Source organism: Natrix helvetica, assembly GCF_964273705.1.
Source record: "Natrix helvetica genome assembly, chromosome: 2".
Classification (NCBI taxonomy): Eukaryota; Metazoa; Chordata; class Lepidosauria; order Squamata; family Natricidae; genus Natrix; species Natrix helvetica.
In genome coordinates, this window is record NC_138552.1 from 198,214,100 (window position 1) to 198,240,654 (window position 26,555).

A 26,555-nucleotide genomic window follows, 5' to 3' on the forward strand; every position below is an offset into this window, starting at 1 on the left:
GTCTGGTGCATTTTAAAATGAAATGAAGAACCCAGGTCTTCACAAGAATGTTTGCTTAATAATGTATTTTTATCTTGCTTCATGTATGAAGAACTGGATGTATAAAAACATGTAAACTGTGGTCTTTCGAAGGAAACAAGACTCAATGCCAAGAATTTTTTTTAAAAAAAATAAAAATTATGTAAACTTTTTTTAAAAAAAAACTTCTAAATAGGCAGGAATAGTAAATTTAGTCTTAGTTGTTAAATTTTTCTTTTTGTATAATTTTATTTAAATAAATAGTTCATTTATTTTGCCATCTGCTTTCTATAATTCAGAGAGGAGATGACCTGTGTGTGAGAAACTTCCAGAGGTTTTTCTATCAACTTTTCCATGGATGTAGAGTGGTCACATTCCAATATCAAACTGAATCTCAATCATAAATCCCTTCCCTTATTGCTAGTTACTTCGGTACTATAGATCCAGCAATAACATAACATGGACTTTCAGCAGTCCATCATTGTTCAGTATTCTTGAGAACTCTTTTAAAAATTGCATTACATTGTTGAGTGTACAATACTCATGGCCTCTTCAATTTCTTCAGTTTGTTCTCCAGGAAGAATTCATTAGGAGACATTACGGATAGTTCCCATGTTTCTAATACCACCAGTACCAGTAACCCATCAACAAAAGTTAGACAGTATGTGATTATCTCTCTCTTTTTTAAAAAATCCATTAAGCCAATTATCAGATTTTTCCTTCAATTCCAAGAAAATAATGGAAGTTCTGGTCTCATGCCATGGAGACAGATTATGTCACACTGCTTTACCAAAATAACTCTGACAAGACTTTTTGTAACATATATAAATGCACTATTTCAAACAAAAGGCTCCTTGTTCTGATTGGTCATCCATCGAGGTTAAATGCCAAGATAGAAAATTGAGCTAATCAGATGTCTTTGTGTGCGAGTGTGTTAGTGCGATTTTGTGCGATGGAAGACTTCTTTCCTAAAAGGGGAATAAAATGAACACATAGCAAATATATATTATAAGAATTCATTGTTATTCAGCAGTTGTTGAGTTGAGCTGGGGTAATAATCCCCTTCTAACTAAACTTTGCAAAAAAAAATGTTTTCCCCCACTATTTTAAAATGATTTTTCCAAAGAGTAAGTTTCCTATGGGAACAGAAACAAAATTTTCTTTCTTTCTTTAAAACACCCAAAATATCTAAATACTTTCCATTGTTGGAAACACAATAGAACTCTGAGTATAATTAGGACAATATACTTGCCAAGATTTTAAAAATTCCAAATAATAAGTCTCTATTTGTGGCCACAGAAACACAGATTCAATCTTTTCATTCAAAGAGAAAATAAATAGATCCAATGGTAAATCAGAAATAGAGAAATTGTTCCTCTCCCCACTCTCTGCCTTTTCATTATAAGAGGCTGTAAAACTCCCGGCCTGCTGGCTGGATGTGTGTCATGTGCTGGCCACGCCCACACCTGGTTTAGCAAAGGGGGGAGGGGAAAGTCCCAATACGTCACATGACGCTGCCATGGCAATGTAAATTTTGACACCCCTGTTTTACAGCATGGAGTCCCTACCATTAAAAATGATCACTAATTTGTCAATTTCTCTGAAATAGTGTGAGAGAAATTAACAAGAAATCACTCTCTGTCCCTGTCTCTCTCTCCATATACATTAAACATTTACATATACACATGCATATAACAAATATAGGAACCAATATTTTTATACAACTCTATAGGAGATCCAGAGGAATGCCTGAACAGTCACATAGAGATGCTGTCAGAAAAAGATGGCCTGATGGGAAGGAATCTCAGCTCCATGTGGCAGATGGATCTTTGAGCCAGCCCCTTGAAATGAGAACTTGACTTTCTGGGGAAACCACCAGAGAAGATTGCAAATGACAATCACATGATTTTGGGACACTTGGCAATTGGTCATAAGTACAAACAAGCATGCAGATGCAATATGTGAGAGGGAGCAGCAAAGTGATAAAGCTGAGGCCATTGTAAGGGTAGTTGAAGGGTAGTTAAACAACCAGTCATAAGTCAAGGGCTATCTGGAAGGCTGATCTGGTGAGAATCGAACTGCCAAACTGCAGGCAGTCGGCAGACGTAGCCCGCAGTACTGCATTCTAACCACTGTGCCACCATGGCTCTAGGTTTTCATAATTGTTACAATAGTGATCCTAGTGATTTTCCTTCTTGCCTTTCTCTGAACCTATTCAACTTAACCAGAGTTCATATTAAGGTATGGTACTTATACCTAAACACAGTACTTATTAACTGAACACAGTAAAAGTATGGTTTGATCAGTGGACATATTCTACATTGTTATCTGTGCACTACTATAGTCTGTGAATAGAGACAACAGTCCCCCAGCAGGAGTTCTTGCAGGAAGGAATCTCCAGTAGAACTGTTAATATTTAAAGTATATTTCAAATGAAATGAAAAATAATTTGACCTTTGCTCTAAAATGAACATTGAAATCATGCAGGGCACCAAATAGAATATGTTGATGATAATCATCTCTGTTATTGTATTGAAAAGTTAGGGTCGACATGATATTAAATTGGTGTGAGCCAGGAAGTAGACATTGTGAATGTTATTAATGGTCTTTTTTTTCCTTCCATAAATTGCTACTTTAGTATAGCCATTCTGTTCAACTATCTTCCTCTATTATTAACAACAAACGAATTAAAGATACCCCTTTGATAAATCAGGGAGAAACATGTTCTCCCTGATTTAACTCCTTTGAAGTGAAACCACAATTAGTTCTTTTATATTGTATTGTTCTTCATCATTTACAAGAGTTCCTGCTTCAAAAGCCGTAAAATGCATCACTAGTAGATTTAAAATACTTAAGCTTAGCTACTTAACCTATACAGCATCTGATACCTTTTCCCAAATGACAACAATCACGAGGTCATACTACATCACTAGAAGATATCTAATCTAAGGAAAGGAGATTTCAGAGAGACATGGGGGCTCCAGTTCCGACAAAATAGAACAATGAACAAAGGCCTCCCAAATGTGTGTGTTTCACATATCTAGAGCACAGGAATGTTGTAAAGATCAATTTCCAGAACTATTTACGACTTCTATTGAAAAGACTAGGAATAATTTACATGCCCAGTTGGGACTGACAAAATATAACCTTATGTCATTTTGTAACTTGCAGGTCTCAAAAGCAGAAGCAAAATAAGAACAGACTTCATGATTAATAAGGTTACATAGACAAAGTTTAGTTTATTTCCTTGGTATCTAAATACAGAGCAGCTTTTAGAATCATAAAGTGATATGTCATAATGAAACAAATGAAACTATATAGCGACTAGTTTAGCTGGATATCGCAAACCAGTGGACCTTATATACATAAAAGATAATATTTTTATAACATTTTTTTCAAATGAGATGAACACGGGATTTTTTAAAAAAATTAGTTTATTACTATGTAAAAAAAAATCTACAAGAGTGACAGTGCAAACATTTGAGGACTTGCATGGCACAGATATCGTAAATGAATATAATCTACAATTGTACAAAAGGTTCATGATTCCTTGAAGCAATGGCTGAGATATGCACTACAATCAACACAGTTAAAAATAAATTGGCATTTAACCGGGAAGATGAGCTACATATAATTGGTTCTGTAGTATAAGGTCTTTCAATTTCAGGTGGTAAAGCCATCATTCCATGAATCTGAAATATAAATGAAATGAATTATCTACTTATTTAGACACATGGCTAGTTTGAACTTAGCTTCCCTCTGTTCAAATACGTTTATGCTACATTTTTCAGGTAGGCATTATCCTTACAAATACCAACAATCAAATGATATAAAAACAAAAGAATAGATAGCAATGTTTAATAATTGTTTAATTTTTTCAATATGATTAATGCTGTCAAATTAGAAGGTGTAAGAGCAGACACCTTCTGCTCTTACAGGGAAGGTAAAATCTGCTAGAAGGCTACTGAAGCCCTACTCCTTTTCTTGAAAGGAACAGTTGAAGGTATTAAGTACATTTAAATTGGAGAAAAGTAGGCTTTGGAGAGAGATGACACTTGTCTTCAACTATCTGAAGGACTGGTTTGCAGAAGACCAACAGAGTAGAAACTGTCCAGAAGATTGGACAAGAAAGTGCATCTTTAAATTACAAGAAAATTGATTTCAGTGGGACATTAAGAACAAAAAAAATCCTAACAGTAATTGCCTCAGGCAGTGCTGCGCTTTCTTTACTGGTGGTGCTTAAAGAGACAAAAGCTTGAAGATGCCACTCTCCCTGCTTTCATTTCTACATAGCAAAATAAGCAGAATTGCCCTGTCATCCACAGATATTTTTGCTTCTGCTAACAGACATCCATCCTGAAGATTATAAGCCACATATTACCCATTACATTTTTAACAGTATTTGCATATCTTAAATTTTCTCTGTCTGTTTCATCATCTGTGGTCAACATTCTACCAAAATACACCATTCATCTATGTGCTCTATTGTTCCATTATTTAAATATAACATAAAATAGTTTACTCAATTTTGCCTATCAAACAGAATTATCTTGATCTTTGATACGCTTATTTTTTTAGGTCCGCATACCTTGTTAAATCATTTGATCTACTTAACATTTGCCTCAAATGAGTTTTCAGTCAACATTACAGTTTCTACATTATTCTGTCTTTCAAATATACACAATGGTTACTATGGTAAAGCCTTTATTTGGAATGATTTTTGCTGCTAAATAAAACAGTAAATTCGTCTTTTTAACAGGGTTATTTTGGAATACACGTGTCCTACAATCCATGCAATCGACCTCACAATCACAAAGGAAAACAGAGAAATCAACTTACAGTCCACTCTGCATTTTCCGTCTTGGTACATCTTACATTTAATGGTAATTTAAGAACATAGTCATTATAGGAGTGACCTTGTTCTCTGGACCATTTGAATTTGTTCATTGCATCCACGAAAGACAGATTTTTGTATTGTTTTGGACTCTTGATAATGAATGGCCAGGTTCTGCATATAAAAAGAAAAATACTTCTCAAGTATTTTCAACTTTGCAATACTTTTTACTGAGGTATTCATACCTACTGGGTCTGTTCAAGGTGTGACTGCAATTTTCCCCCTTTTATGTTTCTCTCCCTAACATCTTTTCTAGTGTTTTGGAGAATGAATCCCTTAGAAATAGATTTGCTAAATACACGGGAGGAACAAGATGGACAAAGTATACACAAGCTGTAACATGCATATTGAGCATAGCCTCAGATTTGTTCAGATTATGAATAACATTCCTTTTCATTTATCTAAATAAATAAATATTTTTCAAGTTGAAGCATAATTAATCTACTATTTATTCCCCTTCCCAAAGCAATCTATTAGCAGAAGAAGTTATGCAAATCCTTTACCAAAAATAGTCCTATACATATCTGCTCAGAAGTCTAATATCATAGTGTATGCTATCATGTCCTATGATATTGCAGGAAGACTGAGAGAGGAAAGAAAAGAAAAGCTAAACAGGAAAAAGATACCCAACAGCAAAAACAGGGATGAAAACTTCAATTTTTAAGAACAATGCACATCAAAACAAACCTTTGGAAAAAAATCAATCTAGATAGAACTTCTCAAGTTAACACATTTTTTTTAAAAAAGTACATTTATGTAGACCTCAAGTACCTGTGGACAGGTTGCATTGTCTTTTTGTTAAGTACATTACTTAATAAAATAGATATACAGACATGTCACAAAATAAAATTAAAGCATTAAACTTTACTTTAAACTGTGACTCGTGAACTTTGCAGGAGTGCAAGCTTGAACTATTACTATTTTTTATATTTATCTTAAAAGCAATATTTCCTTTTTTTGAACTCCCTAAACCATTTGTCTTTTCTTCGGTCAAATGTGCATTTTTGTTAACAATGGTATAAATGTTCCTTTCGGAGAGCGATTCACTTATTACCCTGTCTACTTGCAGAGATTAGAAAGATTAATTGTAGGCTCTAAATCGGAGCATGTGTTTTTTTCCCTTAGCTGTCAGGAGAGATTATAAAAAGACAGAAAAAGTCTGCAAGTATTATTCTCTGAGGATGTAGCTCTCTGAAAGACTCTGTGCAGATCAGTCTGTAGTACGAGGCTCTTGGGAACAGTAATATAAAAACAGCTGTAAGAGTCAACAGTATATTTTATTCTGAGACATAAAAATATCAAAACTTTAAATAGTTAAAGAAGCACTACTGAGCTTCTTGCGGCTGCAGCTACTAGAAACTTTCATCACGTAGTTCAGCCAACATTTATTATACAGATAAATCCTGATGGATATACTTCCTCTGGCTTGATTCAGAATAGACCAGAGCCATTCAACAAACATGCCAGCCTATCATGCATATTGTTTCCATTCTGAGCCTGTTCCAAAATGAAGGTCTTTTTATAGCCCATTCATCAGACTGAAGTCTGTTCCTAACCCTTCAGGAAGCTACTTGATTAATTAGATGCTCAGTTCCTACTCCTTGTCTTCCTCACCTCTGGCTTATGGCACAGATGCACAAAGTGTGGTCGAGGGCCATGACCAGGGGAAGGCTTCCATGTCCCCACCACCAATTTGATTATGAAAAGCCACCAATTGCTTTTCTTAAAGATAGACCATTATCTTTTAATAAATGTGATGCATAAGGAGGGATAATCCTTCCCTAGAAAGTAATATCAAAAACTATTTTCAGCATTTATTCAAATGACAGTGAATGCAAGTATTAGTTCTGTAGTATGCTTACTTACCTCACTGGTCTGTAAATTTGTTTAACACCAATGAACTGGAGTTGCTCCATTAAGTCAGGAATACTTTCACACCGAGTAAGGTTTATTTTTGGATAATACACGAGATAGGATAGGCACATTTCATTTCTGGTGCTAAAACCACCCTGGGAACAGACAAACAAATCAGCAATGCAAGCTTCAGCGATTGCTTCTGAACTCAGGCCTAAAACTACCCAATGCTGCCTCTTGCTGTTTTCTGCATTTAACTGTGAGTGCATTACCACTATGAATAAATGGCATACGTCTAAAATGGCAGCCAAGAAAAGAACAGCATTAGCATTGGACAGTTACACAAAAACAATACAGAATTAAGAATAATGTGGAATTATATGTGACTAAAAGAAGCTAATTTTAGTATAGTCCAGTAACTTTCTGTCTGGAGATTTGGTTTCTGCCTGCATGAAAAAAAAACCTATATAGTGCAATACATTTACCACCATTTGAAATAAGTTTTGCTTAGCTTGCACAGTTGTAATTCTCAGATTCAGCTGATGGCATGTTTTAAAGTAAAAGGAATTCAAATGTTTATGAGAGATGGGATAGCATCTTACAGAGAAACAAGCAGGTATTATCTATGCAGAACTCTTGTTTGCTTTCTTAAAGTTTATATATGCATTATTTGTAGGGGAATAACGTTTTGGTTTTAAACATTCCTTTTAAACCAAGATTGTGTAGGACAGCATGGAATTTCTGCCTGAAAATTTAGAACCCTTAATGTGAAAGCAAACTCAAATTTTGAACATGGTGAATAATGATAAAAAAAATAAAAATCACAATGTTCATATCACTTAAAGTAGCTTATTTAAAGGAATATTAACTAACTTTTGGTAAAATTGCAATCCAATCTGAGACTAGTGCTATGTTTCTAATGCATGCTGGCTAGGGAATTCTGGGAGTTGAAATACATACATCTTAAAGTTGTAAAGATTGAGAAGCACTGGTTTAGAGGCTCATTTATTTGGTTTTGTTTCTCAAAATTTGGCCTTAATTAACTTGGCATCATAGGCATCTTTCTCAGTTATTTGAATGGGCTACTCCTAAAGTTTCCAGTTGGGGAGGAATCTGCCATGCTATTATTGATCTACCGGAAGAAACTGGATGAAATGAAATAGTTCTTAATTTACATAAAAATAAATCTTATTTCTTAATAATAATGTTTACATGTTAACAATATCCAACATTTACTTTAAACATGTTAATTTTATTCTGTTTTCATTCCACATAAAGCCAGGTCATAAAATTTCTTACCCAGGTCATATCCGATCGATTGAGGGTGCTGTAGTGACATTCAGTGACTAAATGATCTCCCTGAAATGCAGTATCAAGAAATACACTCTTACAAATTTGAGTCATTATAATTTAAGCATACATACAGGGTCACATTATTTGCTGTGAAGTAATAGAAGTTAAAAATGCAAGCTGAAATGATCCATTATTGATCCATAGGCACATTAACAATTGTGCTATGAAAATAACTTTCAGAATTCCTCATTCTTGTTTTCCTTAGAAGCCAATGTATCAGAATAAATTCACTTTTTTTTTCTATATTAGCCTTCCCAACTCGGATATTTTGGATTCAATTCCAACAAACCCAAAGATTTCCCACATGCACACCCCACCCAAGAATCCAGCATTACAGCCAAAGCATACCACTGCCTGAAAACAGGAAGAAATAATAGCACTTAGACAAATAGCTTTAAAATCTGATTCATATGATCATTTGAACCGTTTTTGCCTGCTATACAAAGAAATAAGGTTTGGTGCTTATAATCATGGGTAAACATTGTTATACTCTGCAAAATAGCAAAAGCAGCACAATTTTCATTATTCCAGAGCAAAGAATAGCTCTTAAAGGGTTATAAGATTTAGGTTTAGGCAAACTTTAGGCAGAGATTACATTCAACAAATAATTAAAGGCCGAACAAAGAGAAGAAGCAAAAACAAGAAAAATTAATTTAGTTTAAATTTAGGGTTTAATTTAAGTTAAAATATTGAATATGAATACCATCTCTGTAACAATTTATTTCTTCTACATTGAAAATTATAATTTATATTTTTTTTAAAGGCTTCTGGATATGCACTTAAGGACTTGGGAAGATACACATGGATTCCTGGGCTACTTTGTACCAAATCATTATGTGAATCCACTTTCATTGTTTCATAGAATAATAAAATCCTGGAGTTGGAAGCCTTGGCTTCTGATGTAAACTGTGAAGATGAAAAAGTGAAGAAAACTGTGTCATGACATCACAATGCAAATCTCCCCTTATATTTGCATCTCAGCATTGCAATCAAATATATAAGTTGTAAGTTGTGGAGTTTGCATCATGACATCACAATGCAAGTTTTATCCTTTAGAACATGGGTGTAAAACTCACGGCATCACATTGCTATCACAAGCTGGGGTGGGCGTGGCCTGTGCATGACACATCTACCCGCAGTCCATCAGTTTGACACCCCGCCTTAGAAATAGCAATTAGGGTCATCTAATTCCATGCTTAAATTAAAGCAGCCTTGATAGACTGCCTAATATTATACTTTCTAGAATAATACAGATAGTCCTCAATTTACCATTCAAAGTTACAACGACACTGAAAAATGACCGTTTTTCACACTTAACGACCTCTGCGGCGTACCAATGGTCACATATTCAAAATTTGGTTGCTTGGCAACCGGTTTATATTCATGACAGTTGCAGGGGTCATGTGATCACCTTTTGCTACTTTCTGGCAAGTAAAATCAATGAGGAAGCCAGTTTCATTTAATAACCTTGTTATTAATTTAACAACTGCAGTAATTCACTTAAGTACTATAGCAAGAAAGGTCGCAAACTGGGGCAAAACTCACTTAACAAATGCCTCACTTAGCAACATAAATTTTGAGCTGATTCGATATCAGAAATAATACTATCATCAGTAAATACACATATTTTTTTTAAAAAAATCCTGCTTCTGAATAATCTGTTGGGATTAAAGGTTTTTGAAGCAATAATTAATGTTCTTAGCTCATATCAATAGCATTGTCGCAAATGATAAATTTTCCACTTTGCAAGTACACAGCCTTCTTCGTCAGCCCTGGACATCTTGAGAAGCTTATAGATGACCAGGCAGGGTATAACTGACTAGGGATGACAGATTGATGTGGGGAGGAGATTCCTGTCTCTAGTTCACATTTTATTTAGCAAGCAAATAAAAACTGTTAGCAGCAGAGGTGGTATTCAGCAGGTTCTGACCAGTTTGGAGAACCAGTAGCGGAAATTTTGAATAGTTTGGAGAACTGGTAAATACCACCTCTGACTAGCCCCACCCCTAACTATTCTCTGCCTCCCGAGTCCCAGCTGATTGGGAGGAAATGGGGATTTTGCAGTAACCTTCCCCTGAGGTGGGAGGGGGAATGGAGATTTTACAGTATCCTTCCCCTGCCACACACACCAAGCCATGCCCACCAAGCTATACCAGGCCCACCAAGCCATGCCCAAAGAACCAGTAATTTAAAAAAATTGAATCCCACCACTGGTTAGCAGTAACAAAAACAGAAAATACCCCAAGGGGAAATATATCCTTTAAAGAAAATCAGTTAAAAATGTTGGAGGGGGAAACGAAGTTCATATAAGCGTATGAACTTTTAATTTCCTGCTAGATCATATTCATAATAGATTAAAGAAGTGTTTTATCCTTTATCCACTTGTCCTTTAGTTCTGATCCTTCTTCATTCTTTTTCTCTCAGAAGGGTAAATATGTATGTCACACAAGAATGAATATGGGTATTTGAAACTTTGAACCCCCAAATAATCTAAAATAGTGACAATTTGGCCTGAAGAAACAGAAAAATGGCAATAACATTAGGAAAAACAGGAAACAAACATCATACAGGCAAGATGGTCCTTTCTTCTTTCAAGTACTGAAACTCCTGGAAGTTAAAGTCAAATTCATCATCATAAGCCAACAGTTGTAATTCACTGCCTTTGCGGAAATGGCGCATCCTTAATGCCCTGCCAGCAAGATGTGCATGGAGAAGAACAGCAAAGACATGGATCCCGGTTGGCTTCTCAGCATCAAGAGCCTGGAAAAGACCAATGAGAGAACATATTCAATATTAGCAGAACACATGGACTATGGCTGGTCAGCATTGTGGTACAAAAGTAACTTGTCTAAATCAGCCAAACATGTTTTTCCCCCCTGGGATCATGCTAAAGCAAAGAAAACAGCGGTATGGTATGAGAAAAAGAGGCAGTTGTTTTTTTAAAAAAAAAATTTAGTAAAGAAATCTTTAAAAAGATAAAAACAATGCAGATATTAGCAAAGAAAATAAGAAAGAATGGTGAATAAGAAAAACTATAGAAAGCAGGCAGGTGGGAGGGAAGGAAGGAGAAAAGATCATAAAGAAACAACTTCTGACCTTTTTGGCAGTGGTTATAAATGCATTTATATTTTACCCTGTCCCCAAGGTTACATACAATTTCCTTCTTTCTATAAGCTATTCTTTCTAAGCCTCAAACCTGTAAGTCACAATTTCAGCAAAACTTTCAGCCAAAAAAAAAAATCCATAAAGTTTAGTCTATATATTTACAAGGCCTTCACTTGGCTCTTCATATTTACAGATAGAATGTTAAAGTATTTATTGAATACATTAACATTTGATTCAGTTCTGTCTACTACATTTTACACAAGAATAAATGTATGGCAATTTCAAATATGAAACAAATATTTTACAAGTGCAATAAAATTGCATATCTTAACTAGAGAAGAAGGTATGTGTAGATTTATTGAGCAATATTCACATGGCATTTGAAGCATTCTGCTATATGTAGCATCAGGCACAATCATTTTAATTCTCTTTGGCTTTCCTAAAACATCCTTTACCTGTACAAATACCACAAAATATCAGATTTTAGGGTTAGAGGAAATAAACAAATCATGTCTTTCATCTGCTTATTAGGTCTATCTGATAAATCAGTTCCATAGTCTATGATGTTTCATTTTCTCCCACCTGTTCTTCATTTAAAACAGATGTGGGTAAGATGGTATTGGGCTCTAACTCCTATCATCTCTAACCACATGAGAAATGAGTCCCTTTGGTTTTCATTTTTAAAAAAATGATATTGTCCACTTATTGTTTTCAAATTTCTTAGATGGAACCTCTCCCACCAACACAAAATGAACTAGCAAGCACTTTTAAGCAAAAGAACACAGGCACACACTCACACACTCACACACACATTTGTTCCTGGGTTATTAATATGTGTTATGCCTCTTTAGAGACATTCAGCAGAGAATCTTCTCCTTTCTTAAGCTAATGAAAGCTTAGCTAAGTACACAATAAAATGCTTTGATTTAAACAATGAAAATATCATAGCAATGCTCACTGCATCTTACAAATATAAAAAAAGTTAATCACCATTTGTGTTAGGCTTAAAAAAGATTTTTGAAGCTATTTATAATGGTTCAGTGACAATAAAATAAGGGAAATAATTTTATCACTGTTTGAATAAGGAGATCTAATTTTTCCTCAATGGAATTAATTGCCTCTGGTTCGTACATTAACAATGGATGCTCACAGGTAAATATTGAGGGAACTTCTGAGCAAAAATATATGCTTAGGAAAAGGTATATGAAAGAACAAATTTTGAGAGTGGTTTTTTTTTTCAAACAAGACTAATGCAGAAATTGGATCTAATATATTTATGACCGTTTATCCATCTTTACTGACAAACCAAAGAAAATAAATGGCATGCTCAAACATAATTTGCCTGTTCTTATTTGCTATTTTCCAAACCAGATTGGTATTTTCAATTGATGACACCATCGTTGTCCCAGATCCCTTTCTGAACAAATTCCAATTGTTGATCCAGGACCACTGAAATAATACACAATTTTTTACAGAGACACTGAAACTGCCTATTTTCAATAAAAGGCACATTTGCACTAGTCAAGAAACATACTTCTTCTAGACACTCCAGTGTGCAGTGGCCCTCCGACACGAATTCAGGCATGCCCGGTGGGACATTATGGAACAGGCTGACCCAAAGCCCTGCTTCAATAACTCCAGCATCATATCTCCTTAAATTTGCAGTATAAAATAGCCTTAGTCCAGAATTATCGATCATCCCTAGAAAGAAAAGAGCAATTGCCTGTTATAACTCAGCATAAAATACCCTATTGGTTGAATTTACTTTTGGAACCTAGTTGCCAATTTGGCCCATTGCTATGACACAGAGAAAGAGGAATTAGAGTTAAGATAGATCAAGCAACAGGTTTTTAATTTAAAAAAAATGGCAATAAAGGGGAAAAAAAAGCAAAATTTCAAGAAAATCTCAAGAAAGCAGTGAAATAAAATGGATGTCTAGGCTTTTTTTTATCAGTACAAACATTTATGCTCAGTTTTATGCCTCTGTTGGGGCTTTTTCAGATAGCAACTTTCTAATACAGTCTATAAGCTAGTTGTACTGTTCCTGTGATAAGTCTTTCAGTATAGAAACATAGCTCTGCAGGCAGAGCTCATTTGCAGACAGACAGACAGACAGACAGACAGACAGACAGACACACACACACGAATCATGAGAAATTAATTTCTGTTTTGTCCGCTAGGTTTTGGAAATCTGGAAATTTGCCATGCCATTCAAGCAGGTGAGGTGAGGTGCCTTGGAGGGGAAAAGGAATTCACTGTCTGCTGTGATAGAGATCTGGGTACAGATAGTTAATCAAAGCAGAGAAGGTAGCATTCTTAACTAAAACATCTACTGAAAATCCCACCACTGTTCAAGGGCAAACAGTGCAGCCACTTCTACCCTTAAATAATAACACATCTATTTCCATAGCATGGGTATTAGGTAAGGCAGTGTTCAGTCCTATCTATTTTTCCCTCAAAATGCTCATTTTTACTATGACCTACACATATATAGTATAAACATACACATAAACTATGATTTGAAGGCATATCTATTGCATCTAATGATTGACTTTTTATGTTTACATCCTAGCACTGGATGGAAAAACATAAGTTGTGGATATGCATTGTGACATCCCAAGGCAAATTCCCTCCACCTGCATCCCCTGTGAACAGTTCAGTACAGTTCCCAAAGAACCCGAACGAAACAATAGTTTATAGCAACTTTTATAGTTTTGTGAGTGAAAGCCAGTTTGGGGTATTGAACATGACATGGATTTTTCCATGTTGCTTTCCGAAAGGAAGAAAGACTGAAAGGCACAAAAGTAAACAAACAAAGCAGACTTGCCAGATTGCAGAGCCTAAAGATAGCTAGCTAACTTAGAAAATAGATCAATATTCCTGACTTCTTTTGAAATGGAGACTCAGTGCAAAAGTAACTATTTTAATCTTAAATATCCTACTTAAATCCTCATGTCTAGGATTTGGCATTAAGGAAGTACAATTGTACCAGATGTAGATAACTGGCAAGATACATGTTTTTGTAAGGAATATACACGTTCAACACATTTTAACAGGTGAGGCAACATACCTTCCAAATATGAAGGGTTATCATAATGGACTTCCATGAGCACATATTGAGGGTCTAAAGCTGTTCCAATGGATAAGCCAACATGAGGAGGGTAGATAAAACCCTGAGATTGGAAACATATCAATATAAGTAAATAGATTCAATGGTATAAACATTTAAATCTCATTTTAACTATGTATTTATAGCTTCCCTGATATAATTTTATGCAGAAAATAAATCTCATAGAATTGATTCATATCACAGCAAGCATATGTTAGCAGGGTTTTTTTTTTTTAGCCTGAGCAAATATTTAGCTCCAGTTTGATAGAATTATTTATATTATATTATAATATGTTAACATTTCTATATTAATATATGGACATGCTTTTCCATCATTCAACAGAAAACAATTGTTAATCATGCGTTACTAGTATTTTAAAAATAATTTATGAAAACCCTTATTAAAGGGTTTTATACAGTAATAAAAACAAAGAAAGAAAAGAAATAGAATAAAGAAGAATACAAAACAAGTGAATAAACAGTAAGGAAATTGAAAAGTAATGAAAGAGCATTATTATTCTACTTAAAAATGCATATTTGTTCCTAGCAAAGATGAAAATTAAGAAACAGTTTCTTGTATCAAGAAAAAATACTAAAAGAACAAATACAGGGCCAAGAAAAACTAAGAATCTGCCAAGCATATCTAATATTTTTTAACATTATTCAGTTTCGACTACCCACTACAGATAGTTCGTAAGACCACAACTGAGCCTGCCATTTCTGTTGCTAAGCGAGTTAGTTGCTAAGTGAGTTTTGCCCCATTTTGCAAACTTTTTTGACACAGTTGTTAAAAGAATCACTGCCGTTGTTAAGTTAGTAACACAGTTGTTAAGTAAATCTGGCTTCCCCATTGACTTTGCTTGTTAGAAAGTCACAAAGGTGATCATATGACCCTGGGACACTACAACCATTATTAATACATGCCAGTTGTCAAATGTACAAATTGTGATCATATGACATAGACACAGTATGCTACAATGATCGTAAGTGTGAAAAATGATCATAAGTCACTTTTTTAAATGCCAGTGCAACTTCAGTCACTAAACAAATGGCTGTACATTGAAAACTACCTGTATATTACCACATCCAGACTAACTGATTATTACCTCTCCGACCGGAAGCAATGTGTGTTGACAGGGGGGCAGAGGTCGTCCCTGAGGCCACTCACTTGTGGGGTGCCACAGGGGTCGGTCCTCTCGCCTCTCCTGTTCAACGCATATGTGAAGCCGCTGGGTGAGATCATCCGTGGTTTTGGGGTTGAGTACCACCTGTACGCTGATGATACTCAGCTGTACATTTCAACCCCAAACCACCCCAACGAGGCTGTCGAAGTGATGTCCCGGTGTTTGGAAGCCGTCGGGGTCTGGATGGGGGACAACAGACTCAAACTCAACCCCTCCAAGACCGAGTGGCTGTGGGTACCGGCACCTCGGTTCAGCCAGCTGACTCCATCGCTGGCCATAGGGGGCGAACAACTGTCCCCTGTGGAGCGGGCGCGCAATTTGGGCGTCCTCCTTGATGCCCGGCTGTCAATGGAGGACCATGTGGCAGCCGTGGCAAGGGGGGCGTTCCACCAGGTTCGCCTGGTGCGCCAATTGCGCCCCCTACTGGACCGGAGTGCCCTGCGCACGGTCACTCATGCGCTGGTGACGTCTCGCCTGGACTACTGCAATGCCCTCTACATGGGGCTTCCCTTGGGACGCATCCGGAGACTGCAGCTAGTTCAGAACGCAGCCGCGCGGGTTATTATGGGGAGTACACGTTACTCCCACGTAACACCTCTCCTGCGCGAGCTGCACTGGCTACCTGTGGCCTTTCGGGTGCGTTTCAAGGTATTGATCACCATCTTTAAAGCGCTCCATGGCATAGGACCTAGTTATCTGCAGGATCGCATCCTACCACACACGTCCCTGCGACCTATCCGCTCACACGGGGAGGGGCTCCTCCTGGTGCCGTCCGCTAGACAATGCCAGCGGGCGACACCTAGGAGTAGGTCCTTCTCTGTGATGGGCCCAACCCTCTGGAATGACCTCCCCCCTGACATTCGAACTACCACCGACCTCCGTTCCTTCCGTCAAAAGTTAAAGACTCACCTATTTCAATCAGCTGGCCTGGCACTTTCTTAATTTTACCTCCCGGGGATTTATTTTAATTGGGTTTGGGGTTTTAATTGGGATGTTTTTAGGGTTTTAGAATATATTTATTTCTTGTACAGTCTATCTCCCCCTCCAAATGTATTTTAAATGTATTTTATTGTTATGACTGTATTTTATTTGCATTGACTGTACACCGCCCCGAGTCCCTTGTTGGGAGAGGGGGCGGTCTAAAAATCTAAGAAATAAATAAAATAAATAAATAAATATATTGATGCAGTAAAGCAAAAAGGGCAAATATTCATTTTAAAATAATAGTCAATTACATTATGTATAATAGATTTACGCTATGAATTTGATTTTGTTTATCCTTTAAAACATCAAGTTTGCTCCCCAATTAAAATAAGGATATAATAGTTCTATAATCCCTCAGCTGATAAAAAAAATCTTTAAAAGCATTTATTGTAGAGTATGTATTCAACCTTGTGCCAAATTTGGCTTAATTTTAGAAAATAAACAGGGCGCCTCTAGCTAGCCCTCGGCTGTGGCAACCACTTCAGAAGTTCAGAGCTTTTGGCTAAACTAGGAACTCAAAGAGTCCTGGAAGAAGAGTATGGCAAAATCCTGCCAATAATTCGACCATCCCCTGCTGCAATTATGCGGTCCCCAAAATTAAAGCGTGAATTGAAGGAATCTTTACATTATTTGATAAAGACATTTAAATAAGAATTAATCTTACCTCTCCTCCAATAGCCCAAGCAAATATGACTGTTTGACAGGTGAGAAATGAATCTGGCATGTTTGGGTGATAGCATTCATGGCCATAATCCAGAACACTGTCGTTTAAACTGCTACTACACTGATAGAGAAGCATATGGTGCACTATACTCTCATGACCCTTCTGAATGAGTGGTTCAACCTGTCGATATAATAAGGGAATATTAGAAGCATTTGACGCATTTGAGTTTCTAATTAAAATATTAAGTCATTCATTCATTCATTCATTCATTCATTCATTCATCATTTTCAATTATAATTTTTCAAAATGCTTAAATTGTGTTATGAAGAAGCCAAAATGCAAACTGCACAAACATCCTTGTTGTTCAGTCACTGAGTCCTGTCAAACTCTTCGCAACATCATGGATTATAGCATGCCGGGCGCCCCTATACTATATTGTCTGCCAGAATTTGCCCAAATTTATGTTCATTGAGTTGATGACACTATCTAAGTTATCTCATCCTCTGCTATCCCCTTCTCCTTGGGCCTTTAATCTTTCTCAACATCGGGGCCTTTTCTCATCAGCCCTTTCCTATTAGGTGGCCAAAGATACTTCAGCTTCAGTATCTGTCTTTCCAAAGAACAGTCAGGATTGATTTCCTTTAAGATTGACTGATTTTATCACCTTGAAATCCAAGGGACTCTATTTATATATTAAGTCAACCAAATCTGGTCTAGTACTTTCCATGTGTTTTCGATTACAACTTCCATAATTCCCATTTTTGGAGCGGAAGAGCCACAACTGGTAGTCCAAGCATTGGATACAACCCTAACTCTAAGACAGAGTTGCATGCTGAAAGTGGTATATCAAATACAGGTAAGATATGATGATGTCAAATTATGCAGTGTTTAGAACTGATAGCAAGACCTCTGTAATATTACTTAATAATACTGGGCACTGGGGAAGGATTTAGACTAAGGCCTCCCAGATTCTTCAGTTTGATCTGTCTGAACTATTAAAGTTTAAAATTTGCTTGCTATGTAGGCAAAACAGCACTGCAATCTGTGTTTAATGCAGAGTTTTTACTTTCTAATTGCATCTCGGCATGCAATATATTAGTATTTTCTAATCTTTCATGTTCTCCTGTGTAAAATGAAAAGTGTGAGGGGGGGGGGAAGAGAGAGACCGGGGGGGAGGGCAAACTTAGATGAAAGCTGCAGTCAAGCTGCCATAAAATGCATGGTGCTTTTGTTACTGAATGCTATGATGGAGGAAATATAAACAAATCCACCCACACATGATGTGCAATAGAATTTTTAAAGGGTGAGAATCCAAAAGAACTCAGAACATCTAAACAAAATAAGAAATGAATCAGTGTAAGGGTTATGGGAATGTTCTACTGATCTCTGCTTGAAATAAATGGGACACTTGTCCAAACTTGTGCAACAGCCACCTGCCTCTTTAGGACACTAAGACTTGTTATGCTTTTCGCCACATTTTTTTTTCTAAAAAAACAACTATCTTCAAAGTGATGACTCATTATTAAAGTTGGCTATTCATACACTTTCATTCCCAGTTCCTTGAACATCAAGATTCTAATAATTATTTGTCTGCTCATATTTTTATTAAAAGATAAATCTCCTTCCCTCCCACCAAATACAAAGATCTTATGAATCTCTTTGAGATCATTTTGTAGGTTTTATAAGTTAGCAATATTGATTGCTAAATAATCATTCTACATAATAAATATATGAATTAATGAACTACTTGGAACAAGTAGCAAAAACCAACTTCCTATTTTAAATGACTTGCAAAAATGGAGAAAAAATGAAAAAATGGGAATTTTCCAGCATATACTACTATTAAATCTTGTAGGTCACTTTAATAATCACTCTTACAAGTTATAAGGGAACATTACTCATATTCATCATTATCCAGTTTTTTTTTAAATTAAAGGACCATTATCTAGCAAAACTTTGAATAACATAGGAACATCTATCTGTTCTGTCTTCATAGATTTAAAGGCAATTCAATAGAAGCATAGAATGAAGTGGAGGGTAACAGAAAGGCATGCAGCTCTCACAAATCTTTGTTAGCTATGTGTCTACTTTACTATCAAACAATACCAAGTAAAGCAACTCTTGCCTTTTACTAAATTCATATTTCAGTTACAATTGAATATCCCTGATGCACTTTTCATATAGGCACTTGATTACATTAAACTTACATGCATTTCTAGTTTGTACTACATGTAGAATAAGCCATATGAAAAAAAAAGATTCAAGGTCATCAACGTTGGACATTCTCCAGGTTATATTTCTGAATTGCTTCTCTGTTTTCATTCAAATATCCAAATTAGATATTAGGGACAAATTTCTGCATTTAGAAAGCAATGTTGAAAGTATTCATAATTCCCCAGGAAGGTTTGGTCTACTGGTTAAGGCATCAGGCTAGAAACCAGGAGACTGTGAGTTCTAGTCCCACCTTAAGTCATGAAAGCTCACTGGGTAGCCTTGGGCTAATTGTTTTTTCTTGCAATCCTATCTATCTAAACATGTCGAGGAGAACTCCACTGAAAAGCATCAGATGTATCATTCTGATCAGGTTCACAAAAGGAGTCGCCAATTGAATGACATCAGCCCAATCTCACTAAGTATTTCATTTATGCAGAACAACTCACCATACTGAATTGGACAGATTGCTTCCAAAGAAAAATGCACTAATTGAGGCAGATTATGTGTGGTTGATACATACAAATACATGTGCAATTTAAGTAGACAGCTACCTAACAGTCCCCAGATTTCTCTCTGTATTACTCTTCATCTCTTTTTTTTTTGGGATTTTTTAAATTTTTAGTTAAACAAACACAACACAAAGAAATAAAATAAAATCATCTTTCCTTACATATTGTAGAAGTGTGTCGATTAGTTACAAATAACTTTCATGCATCTCTTCCACAGTCATTACTTATAATCCATATCACATTGTATATTTTAAATCAAAAATCTTTATATATCTTACTATCAACATCCCACAATTCTGATTTGACTCCTCATGTCTTGAGCTATTTGTAATATGTACAACAGGACCTTCAGATGATAATGAATATAGTTTGCTCCTCAAGTTCACTTTTTACTTTTTTAATAGGATGGGCCACCATAGACGATAGGTAGTCCTAAACTTTAGATGTACAAATAAATTACTAGATTTTCCATTCCCACATAGGCCACCCCCCTCCCCACTTTCTCAGATAAATATTCAAAATAAAACATTGACTATTGGTCTTGCCAGATCTTGCATTTCCAGTCACTGAAAATCAAACTGTTACTTTTTTTTATAACACTACGCTTTTATCATCTCAATTATAGATGGCATGTTTTCATATGGAAGACCATTGACGTGTGTATTTCAGATGTTTTTGCAAATATTTTCTTAATTTATGCAGCTAGGATCTTCCTCTTTTTTCTGAGTTGTGTTTCAGTTGAACTAAAACTCAAACTGTGCATGATTTCTCACTGAAATGTTTTTGAGCCTGTATTTGCCTTCTCAGTAAGCATGTTTTCAGAAGTAATTAAGACCTTTGATTAATTAAGTTGCTTTTCAACGAGAAACCACTTACATTCCTGATATTTATAGTGCTTTACCACACATGAGCTAGGATAGTTGATAGAAAAAAATTAATTTTAAGAAAGCAACTCTAAACTTTTTTTACTAGTGTGCTCACACAGATTTCAGACAATTTAGTATACAAGAGGCAATGATAATAATGACTTTGGTGGCCTGTAACACCATGCGTTAAAGATGTTAAATGATGTTATACCACAGTTAAGTTCAAATCTAGGAATGAATGTACATGTGAAGAAAAACTAGGAAGAAGTAAGTGATTGCAGCAGGGCAATTAATTCATATTTGAAAAGAAAATTATCAAGATAAAATTTAGGAAGCAGTGAGAATGGAGAGCATAAAAGGAGGAGGACCTGTGCACTCTAAGATCAGTATATTCCTATTTTAAGTCTGAAAATGCAGAGTCCAGAAATTCAGGAAAGTGGTTCAACCCTTGAGATGGAATGAATGCTTCTCACTGTTTTCTCCTAGGGTTTCAAGTGTGTGCACATTTATAATTCTTATAGCACCAGGCAATATTTAGTGTCGTTCCAACACTCCAATTAGCTAAAAAATATATTCCAGAACAAAATTGCACAATAACGTGATTGTGACATAGGAACATTAAGCTGAGTCAGCTCATGATTGCTGAAAGCCATATTTTTATATAAAGTCAGAGTTGGAAGAGCCAAGAGTAGTAATAGACCATTCACAGAGTCATTAATGCAAAGTCATGCCATTTTGTAAGATGTCCTGTAAGAAGTTTTCTGAATAAGAGAAGCTGGCTCCTTAAATCCTTGTTTGTTAACCTGTTATTCTTGAAAATTTGTTAGATTGCGTCTTTCATAGTCCCCTGTTAGCTGGCTGGGAACTCTGAGGATTCATTTTTCTAAAAAGCAACAGGTTGGTGAAGGCTGCATCAGGTTTACACCTCTTGATATGAAAGTTGGGACAGAGTCTCTGACTATGAAGTTAAAAAATGTTGGACAACCTCTGCACAATTATAATGATCCAGTGTATTGACTACAATGACTAAAAAAAATTGTAATCTCTCATTCGCTCTCCCTCTCTCTCCCTCTCCATTGTTGTATTCCCACTACTTAACTAGTGTTCTACTTAATAGAACACATACAGATTCAAAGCCTGTTCACTGCTAACAATTTTATGAATGTTAGTACTTATTTTGCTGTTTGCATTATCACTCCTTTGCAATGAGGTGCAATGAGCCACCTTTCTACCACTGATGCATTTTCATGAATCAACTCACTTGCAGTGAACACAGGGATTCATGCAGTGAGTGAAAGCTGGCCTGGGAAGTTGATTGGAAATAAACATAGAGAGGCCATAGAGACTTCCCATTGATCATCTGCACATCACTAGCCACCAGTCTTTGAGAATGTCTATTTTAATAAGAATAATGCAAAGGACAACAATCTGAAAATCATGTTTACCTAGAGTGCCTGCTTGCTAAATCAATTACATATAGTAATATATTGATACATCTTGAATACATTTTGATAATCTTGAAAAAAATCACATTTTAGCACTGGTTTACCTACTGTGAAATACAATTATATATCCAATTATGAAGAATTATGATGTTTTTTTGCAAAACTGACAACTCAATAGCACAGTATCCGTTTTACGCTGTATTGCTGCTCATTGATAAGCTGCATCTTGAAATATATAAGAAATTTATACATGTAATTGATCTGCACAATGGAAAGCAAAACCACTGAAACAGTAAACCACAAATATAATGCAAGCATTGAAATTCTTATTAAAATCCATGGAATCAACCAACTTGGTAATTATTTTATTTCATTTCCATCAGAAAAAGCAAACACATTTCTGTGAACAGTATAGAGACTATTTAATAATTGGCCACCTCAGAAGTATAAATGGGTAAAATACAGATCAGTTATATATATTATAAATGGAAATTTGGGAGTTTCTTGATGTTGGTAGGGTATACAAGGGAAATCTCATGCAATCAGAGCCTTTCCATCCCAGTATTTATGTCATTGAAAGAGTTATTCCAGCTGCAAAAGAGTTATCCATAAAAACAATGGTTCCCACAAAGCTAGGGTAACATGCAAAGGGCCCCCTATTCCAGCTGCATTTACATTAGAGGAAATTGATCCATATCAAGTATACAATATATATTACATGATTGACTGCTCACTAATCTTCTCACAGGGAGAATCTAAATAGCCATTGTTTGCATTATGATTCACCCCAAAGCATTAAAAATAGGGACAGCGGTGGTTTTTTTCTCTTTTGCTCCTCTTCTGTAATTCAACACTAGGGTTGGCATCATTGTACATTTAGAAGAAATTATTAGAGATACATTCTCACAAGCAGCGGTACAGATAAGGTAGTAAGGCAAAGGAAATACAGAAGCAGAAACCAAAAAAAGAATAAGATAAAGCATGAAGAACACAGTCCAGATTTCTTTCTAATACTTAGCCACCAGTGGCCCAAGGGTTGATATTTACAGCTTTTTAGAAAAGCTTGAGTTGAGTGTGTAATATATATAGACTTGTACTTTCTTGTCTTTTAGAACACCTAAGGCTTTAATACTATGTGTCAGCAAAAATAATATGCAAGGAATTTTGCCTCTGGCATCAGTTATGTAAACAAAGCAATAGGATGCAAAACCATACGTAGCCACAACTCAGATTTCCCATATAGAGGTTTTGGCTACTATGTGAAGATAGCATATAGCTCATATCTAAATTTGTAAAATGTCATCATCTACAAAAAGAATGTACCTAGCAACATCTTATCTTGGGACTATTCATTCAAAATGAAAGCCTATAATTAAAATAATTCTGAAAGATATCATATATCTGCTTGAATCTTGTGTTTTTCTCCTCTTTTTTTGCATGCTGATAATGTTTCATTGATCTTCTATTCCTTAAACCATTGTTGCTGAAATAAGGAATAAGAGCATAATGTTTTTAATATTTACTGTTTAAAAACCAGTTTGATTCTAATTTAAGATCGGCTGACAATGAGAACAATCAACCAATGGAAGTTGTGGGTGCTTCATCACTGTAAGCTTTCAAGAAGAGACTGGACTGCCATCTGTCAGAAATGGTATAGGGTTCTCCTGCTTCAGCAGGTGATTGATTATATGCCCTACAGGGTCCCTTCCAACTCTGTTATTCTGTTGTTGTTGGCCAAATTACATTAAAACATGATTCTTTATTTATGGCATAATTAGCTTCATGGCTTAGAGAGACAGGAATCAAGCACCCAATGCCAAAAAGTGTAGGACATATGATTTACATCAAAGATTAATTCTCTCTAGCTTAATAATAAAATAGATAATAATAAATAAATAAACAATAAAATAAGGAATGTTGTGACCATGTTGTCTTGCTTCCACTGAAGCATTATACGATTAATTTAAGGGATTAATTTATTTGTGGTCTAATATATTAATCAGTTAATCCATCTATGAAATAATCTGGTAATGTTGATTCCCCCCCCCCCCCGAAATGGTCTATGAGTAGGGTGTGGCAAAAAGAATCATATTGAGAAATTGGAAATATGGTATTATTCCTGATGTCAGGGAATGGTTTGAATGGCATGAATGATTGGAAGGAATGATAGAAGGAATATACAATGCTAGTTTGTGCTAATGTTTAAGGAACTAGGTAAAATTTTGTAGAATTTTATAATAATGTACTGTGCTGATCATATTATAGTAATATATTGCTTAGTACAGTAAACCAGTGGCTATTGATAATTATAAAACATACGGTAGCTTTTTTACTTTCTTTTTTAGTTTAGGGGGGTATCATTTTTTAAATTTTAAAGTTTAAGTTTAAATATAGTTGTTAATTTTGTAAACATATTTTTAATAAAAATAAATATAAAAAAGAAAAATGGATTAGCTATGGATTGCTATAAGATTTTTAACCCTAAATCCATAATAATGTATTTAAGCAGCAGCCCCCCCCCCCACCTTTCTGGCTCTGCAGACTGGCAGCAGCAGTTGTGACAAGAGAGGAGATGGGATGGTTTCACACGTGTGTGCGCTGCTTACACAAATCGAGTTTGCACACTCGCATACCTACCCACCGCTTGTGTGGCTTAGTTCCCAATAAACTGCAGCCTGGTACTGGGCCACAGTCTGGGGATTGGGGACCCCTGTATCCACAAAAAAAACATAATTTATTCTGAATTTTCAAGAAAGACTAACAATTCTCTATGTTCAGAGATATATGCTCATAAAAAATTTCATATAGCAATTCATGATTTCAGTTAAGAGCTGTATCAATTCTGCACAACAGGAAATAGTCAGATTTTAAAGGAAGATCACAACCAAATATGGATGTAAAGATTGTTGCAATTTGATTGGGTGAGAAGGTAACAAAATAAATGTATATCATCCATTTCATTGAATCAGTACATTGTGTCAAGTGGCAGATTTATTTATTTATTTATTTATTTATTTATTTATTTATTTATTATCAAATTTATATATATACTTATATATTTTATATACTGCTCATCACAATTCAGTGACTCTTTAATTATTGCAGATCTTCAGCTTCATGAACAAGCATCACATATAAATTAAGAGCTTAAGACCACATTACCCTGAAAAAATTACAACTCCTCTCCTGACATAGAAAAACATCTGAAATGTATCCAAAAGAAGATGGATAACAAAACTATATGACATGACTGGAAATAGTGCATTAAGATGTATTGGAGAAAGCTTCTTACTTGGATAACAGATGAATTCTACTCGCATATTCCTAATAATTAATGGAGAAAGCCGGGATTTAAGCAAAATGTGACTGGGAATTAGCTTCCCTCCACTTCTTATTGAAAGAAAAGGTAACAACAAAAGAGGGAGAATTATTATTACTAGCATCAGTGTGAATTTAGAAGTTCCATAGCAAAAAAATTAGATCAATGACTCTGATATTTTTTCTACATGTATTTAGAACTACTTTTTGCTTGGTTTCAAAACTTACATACATTAAGTATCGTCTAAGTAGAAAGACTACTTTGAAATAAATATTTTCTGTCCAAATATTTAGGTATCCATATGCGTTATTAAAGAAATGATAACAAGGATAACAATAGCACAGTTCATTGGTCTTAGAATTCTTATTAGAAATGTCTTGAAAACAAAACCAGGGAAATAACTGTTTCAGCAACATTTCAGCAACATCAAAACTCCAAATTTTTATCCAAATTAGAAGAACCTGTTGGTCGGTAGCATTTTCCCTAAAAGTACCAGGTCAATTTTTTTATAAAAACATGTTCAGCTAGGATTCAAGACTAGATCATTGGCATGACATAAAAACTGAAATCTCCTGCAACAATGCTGATTGTTTACAGATCAATAAATATGCTCTAGCTCTTAAAGTATATTGGTGTTATTCAGCAGGTTCTGACCAGTTCTGGAGAACCGGTAGTGGAAATTTTAAGTAGTTCGGAGAACCGTTAGATACCACCTCTGACTGGCCCCACCCCATCCATTCTCTGCCTCTCGAGTCCCAGCTGATTGGGAGGAAATGGGGATTTTGCAGTCACCTTCCCCTGCCACGCCCACCAAGCCACACCCACAGAACCGGTAGTAAAAATGTTTGAATCCCACCACTGCTCTGTATGCATCACTAGCTAGCTCACATACCTTTATCACATGATGCTTTTCATGCAGGATAGGTATCTTAAACATTTGACACCAATAGGTCGTGTCCTGTTCTGGTATAGCCACCTGTCTTAATAAAATGGAAAGAAAAGACTAATATAATATGAAGTTTGTTTTTCCCAAGACA

General features: G+C 35.5%; 1 protein-coding gene across 1 annotated transcript in view; it reads right to left on the reverse strand.

The window, feature by feature from the left end:
* Positions 1–3,232: 3,232 nt before the first annotated feature.
* MOXD1 (monooxygenase DBH like 1) overlaps positions 3,233–26,555 on the reverse strand; it is a gene marked incomplete at its 5' end in the record, with an annotated part of 35,982 nt that continues 12,659 nt past the window's right edge. Inside the window, 9 exons of the mRNA XM_081940804.1 lie at positions 3,233–3,710; positions 4,858–5,026; positions 6,779–6,921; positions 8,066–8,125; positions 10,688–10,879; positions 12,759–12,925; positions 14,295–14,397; positions 17,166–17,345; positions 26,411–26,494. Of these exons, the coding sequence (XP_081796930.1) occupies positions 3,540–3,710; positions 4,858–5,026; positions 6,779–6,921; positions 8,066–8,125; positions 10,688–10,879; positions 12,759–12,925; positions 14,295–14,397; positions 17,166–17,345; positions 26,411–26,494 (1,269 nt within the window). The 3' untranslated portion in view covers positions 3,233–3,539. The remainder of the gene's footprint in view (positions 3,711–4,857; positions 5,027–6,778; positions 6,922–8,065; positions 8,126–10,687; positions 10,880–12,758; positions 12,926–14,294; positions 14,398–17,165; positions 17,346–26,410; positions 26,495–26,555) is intronic.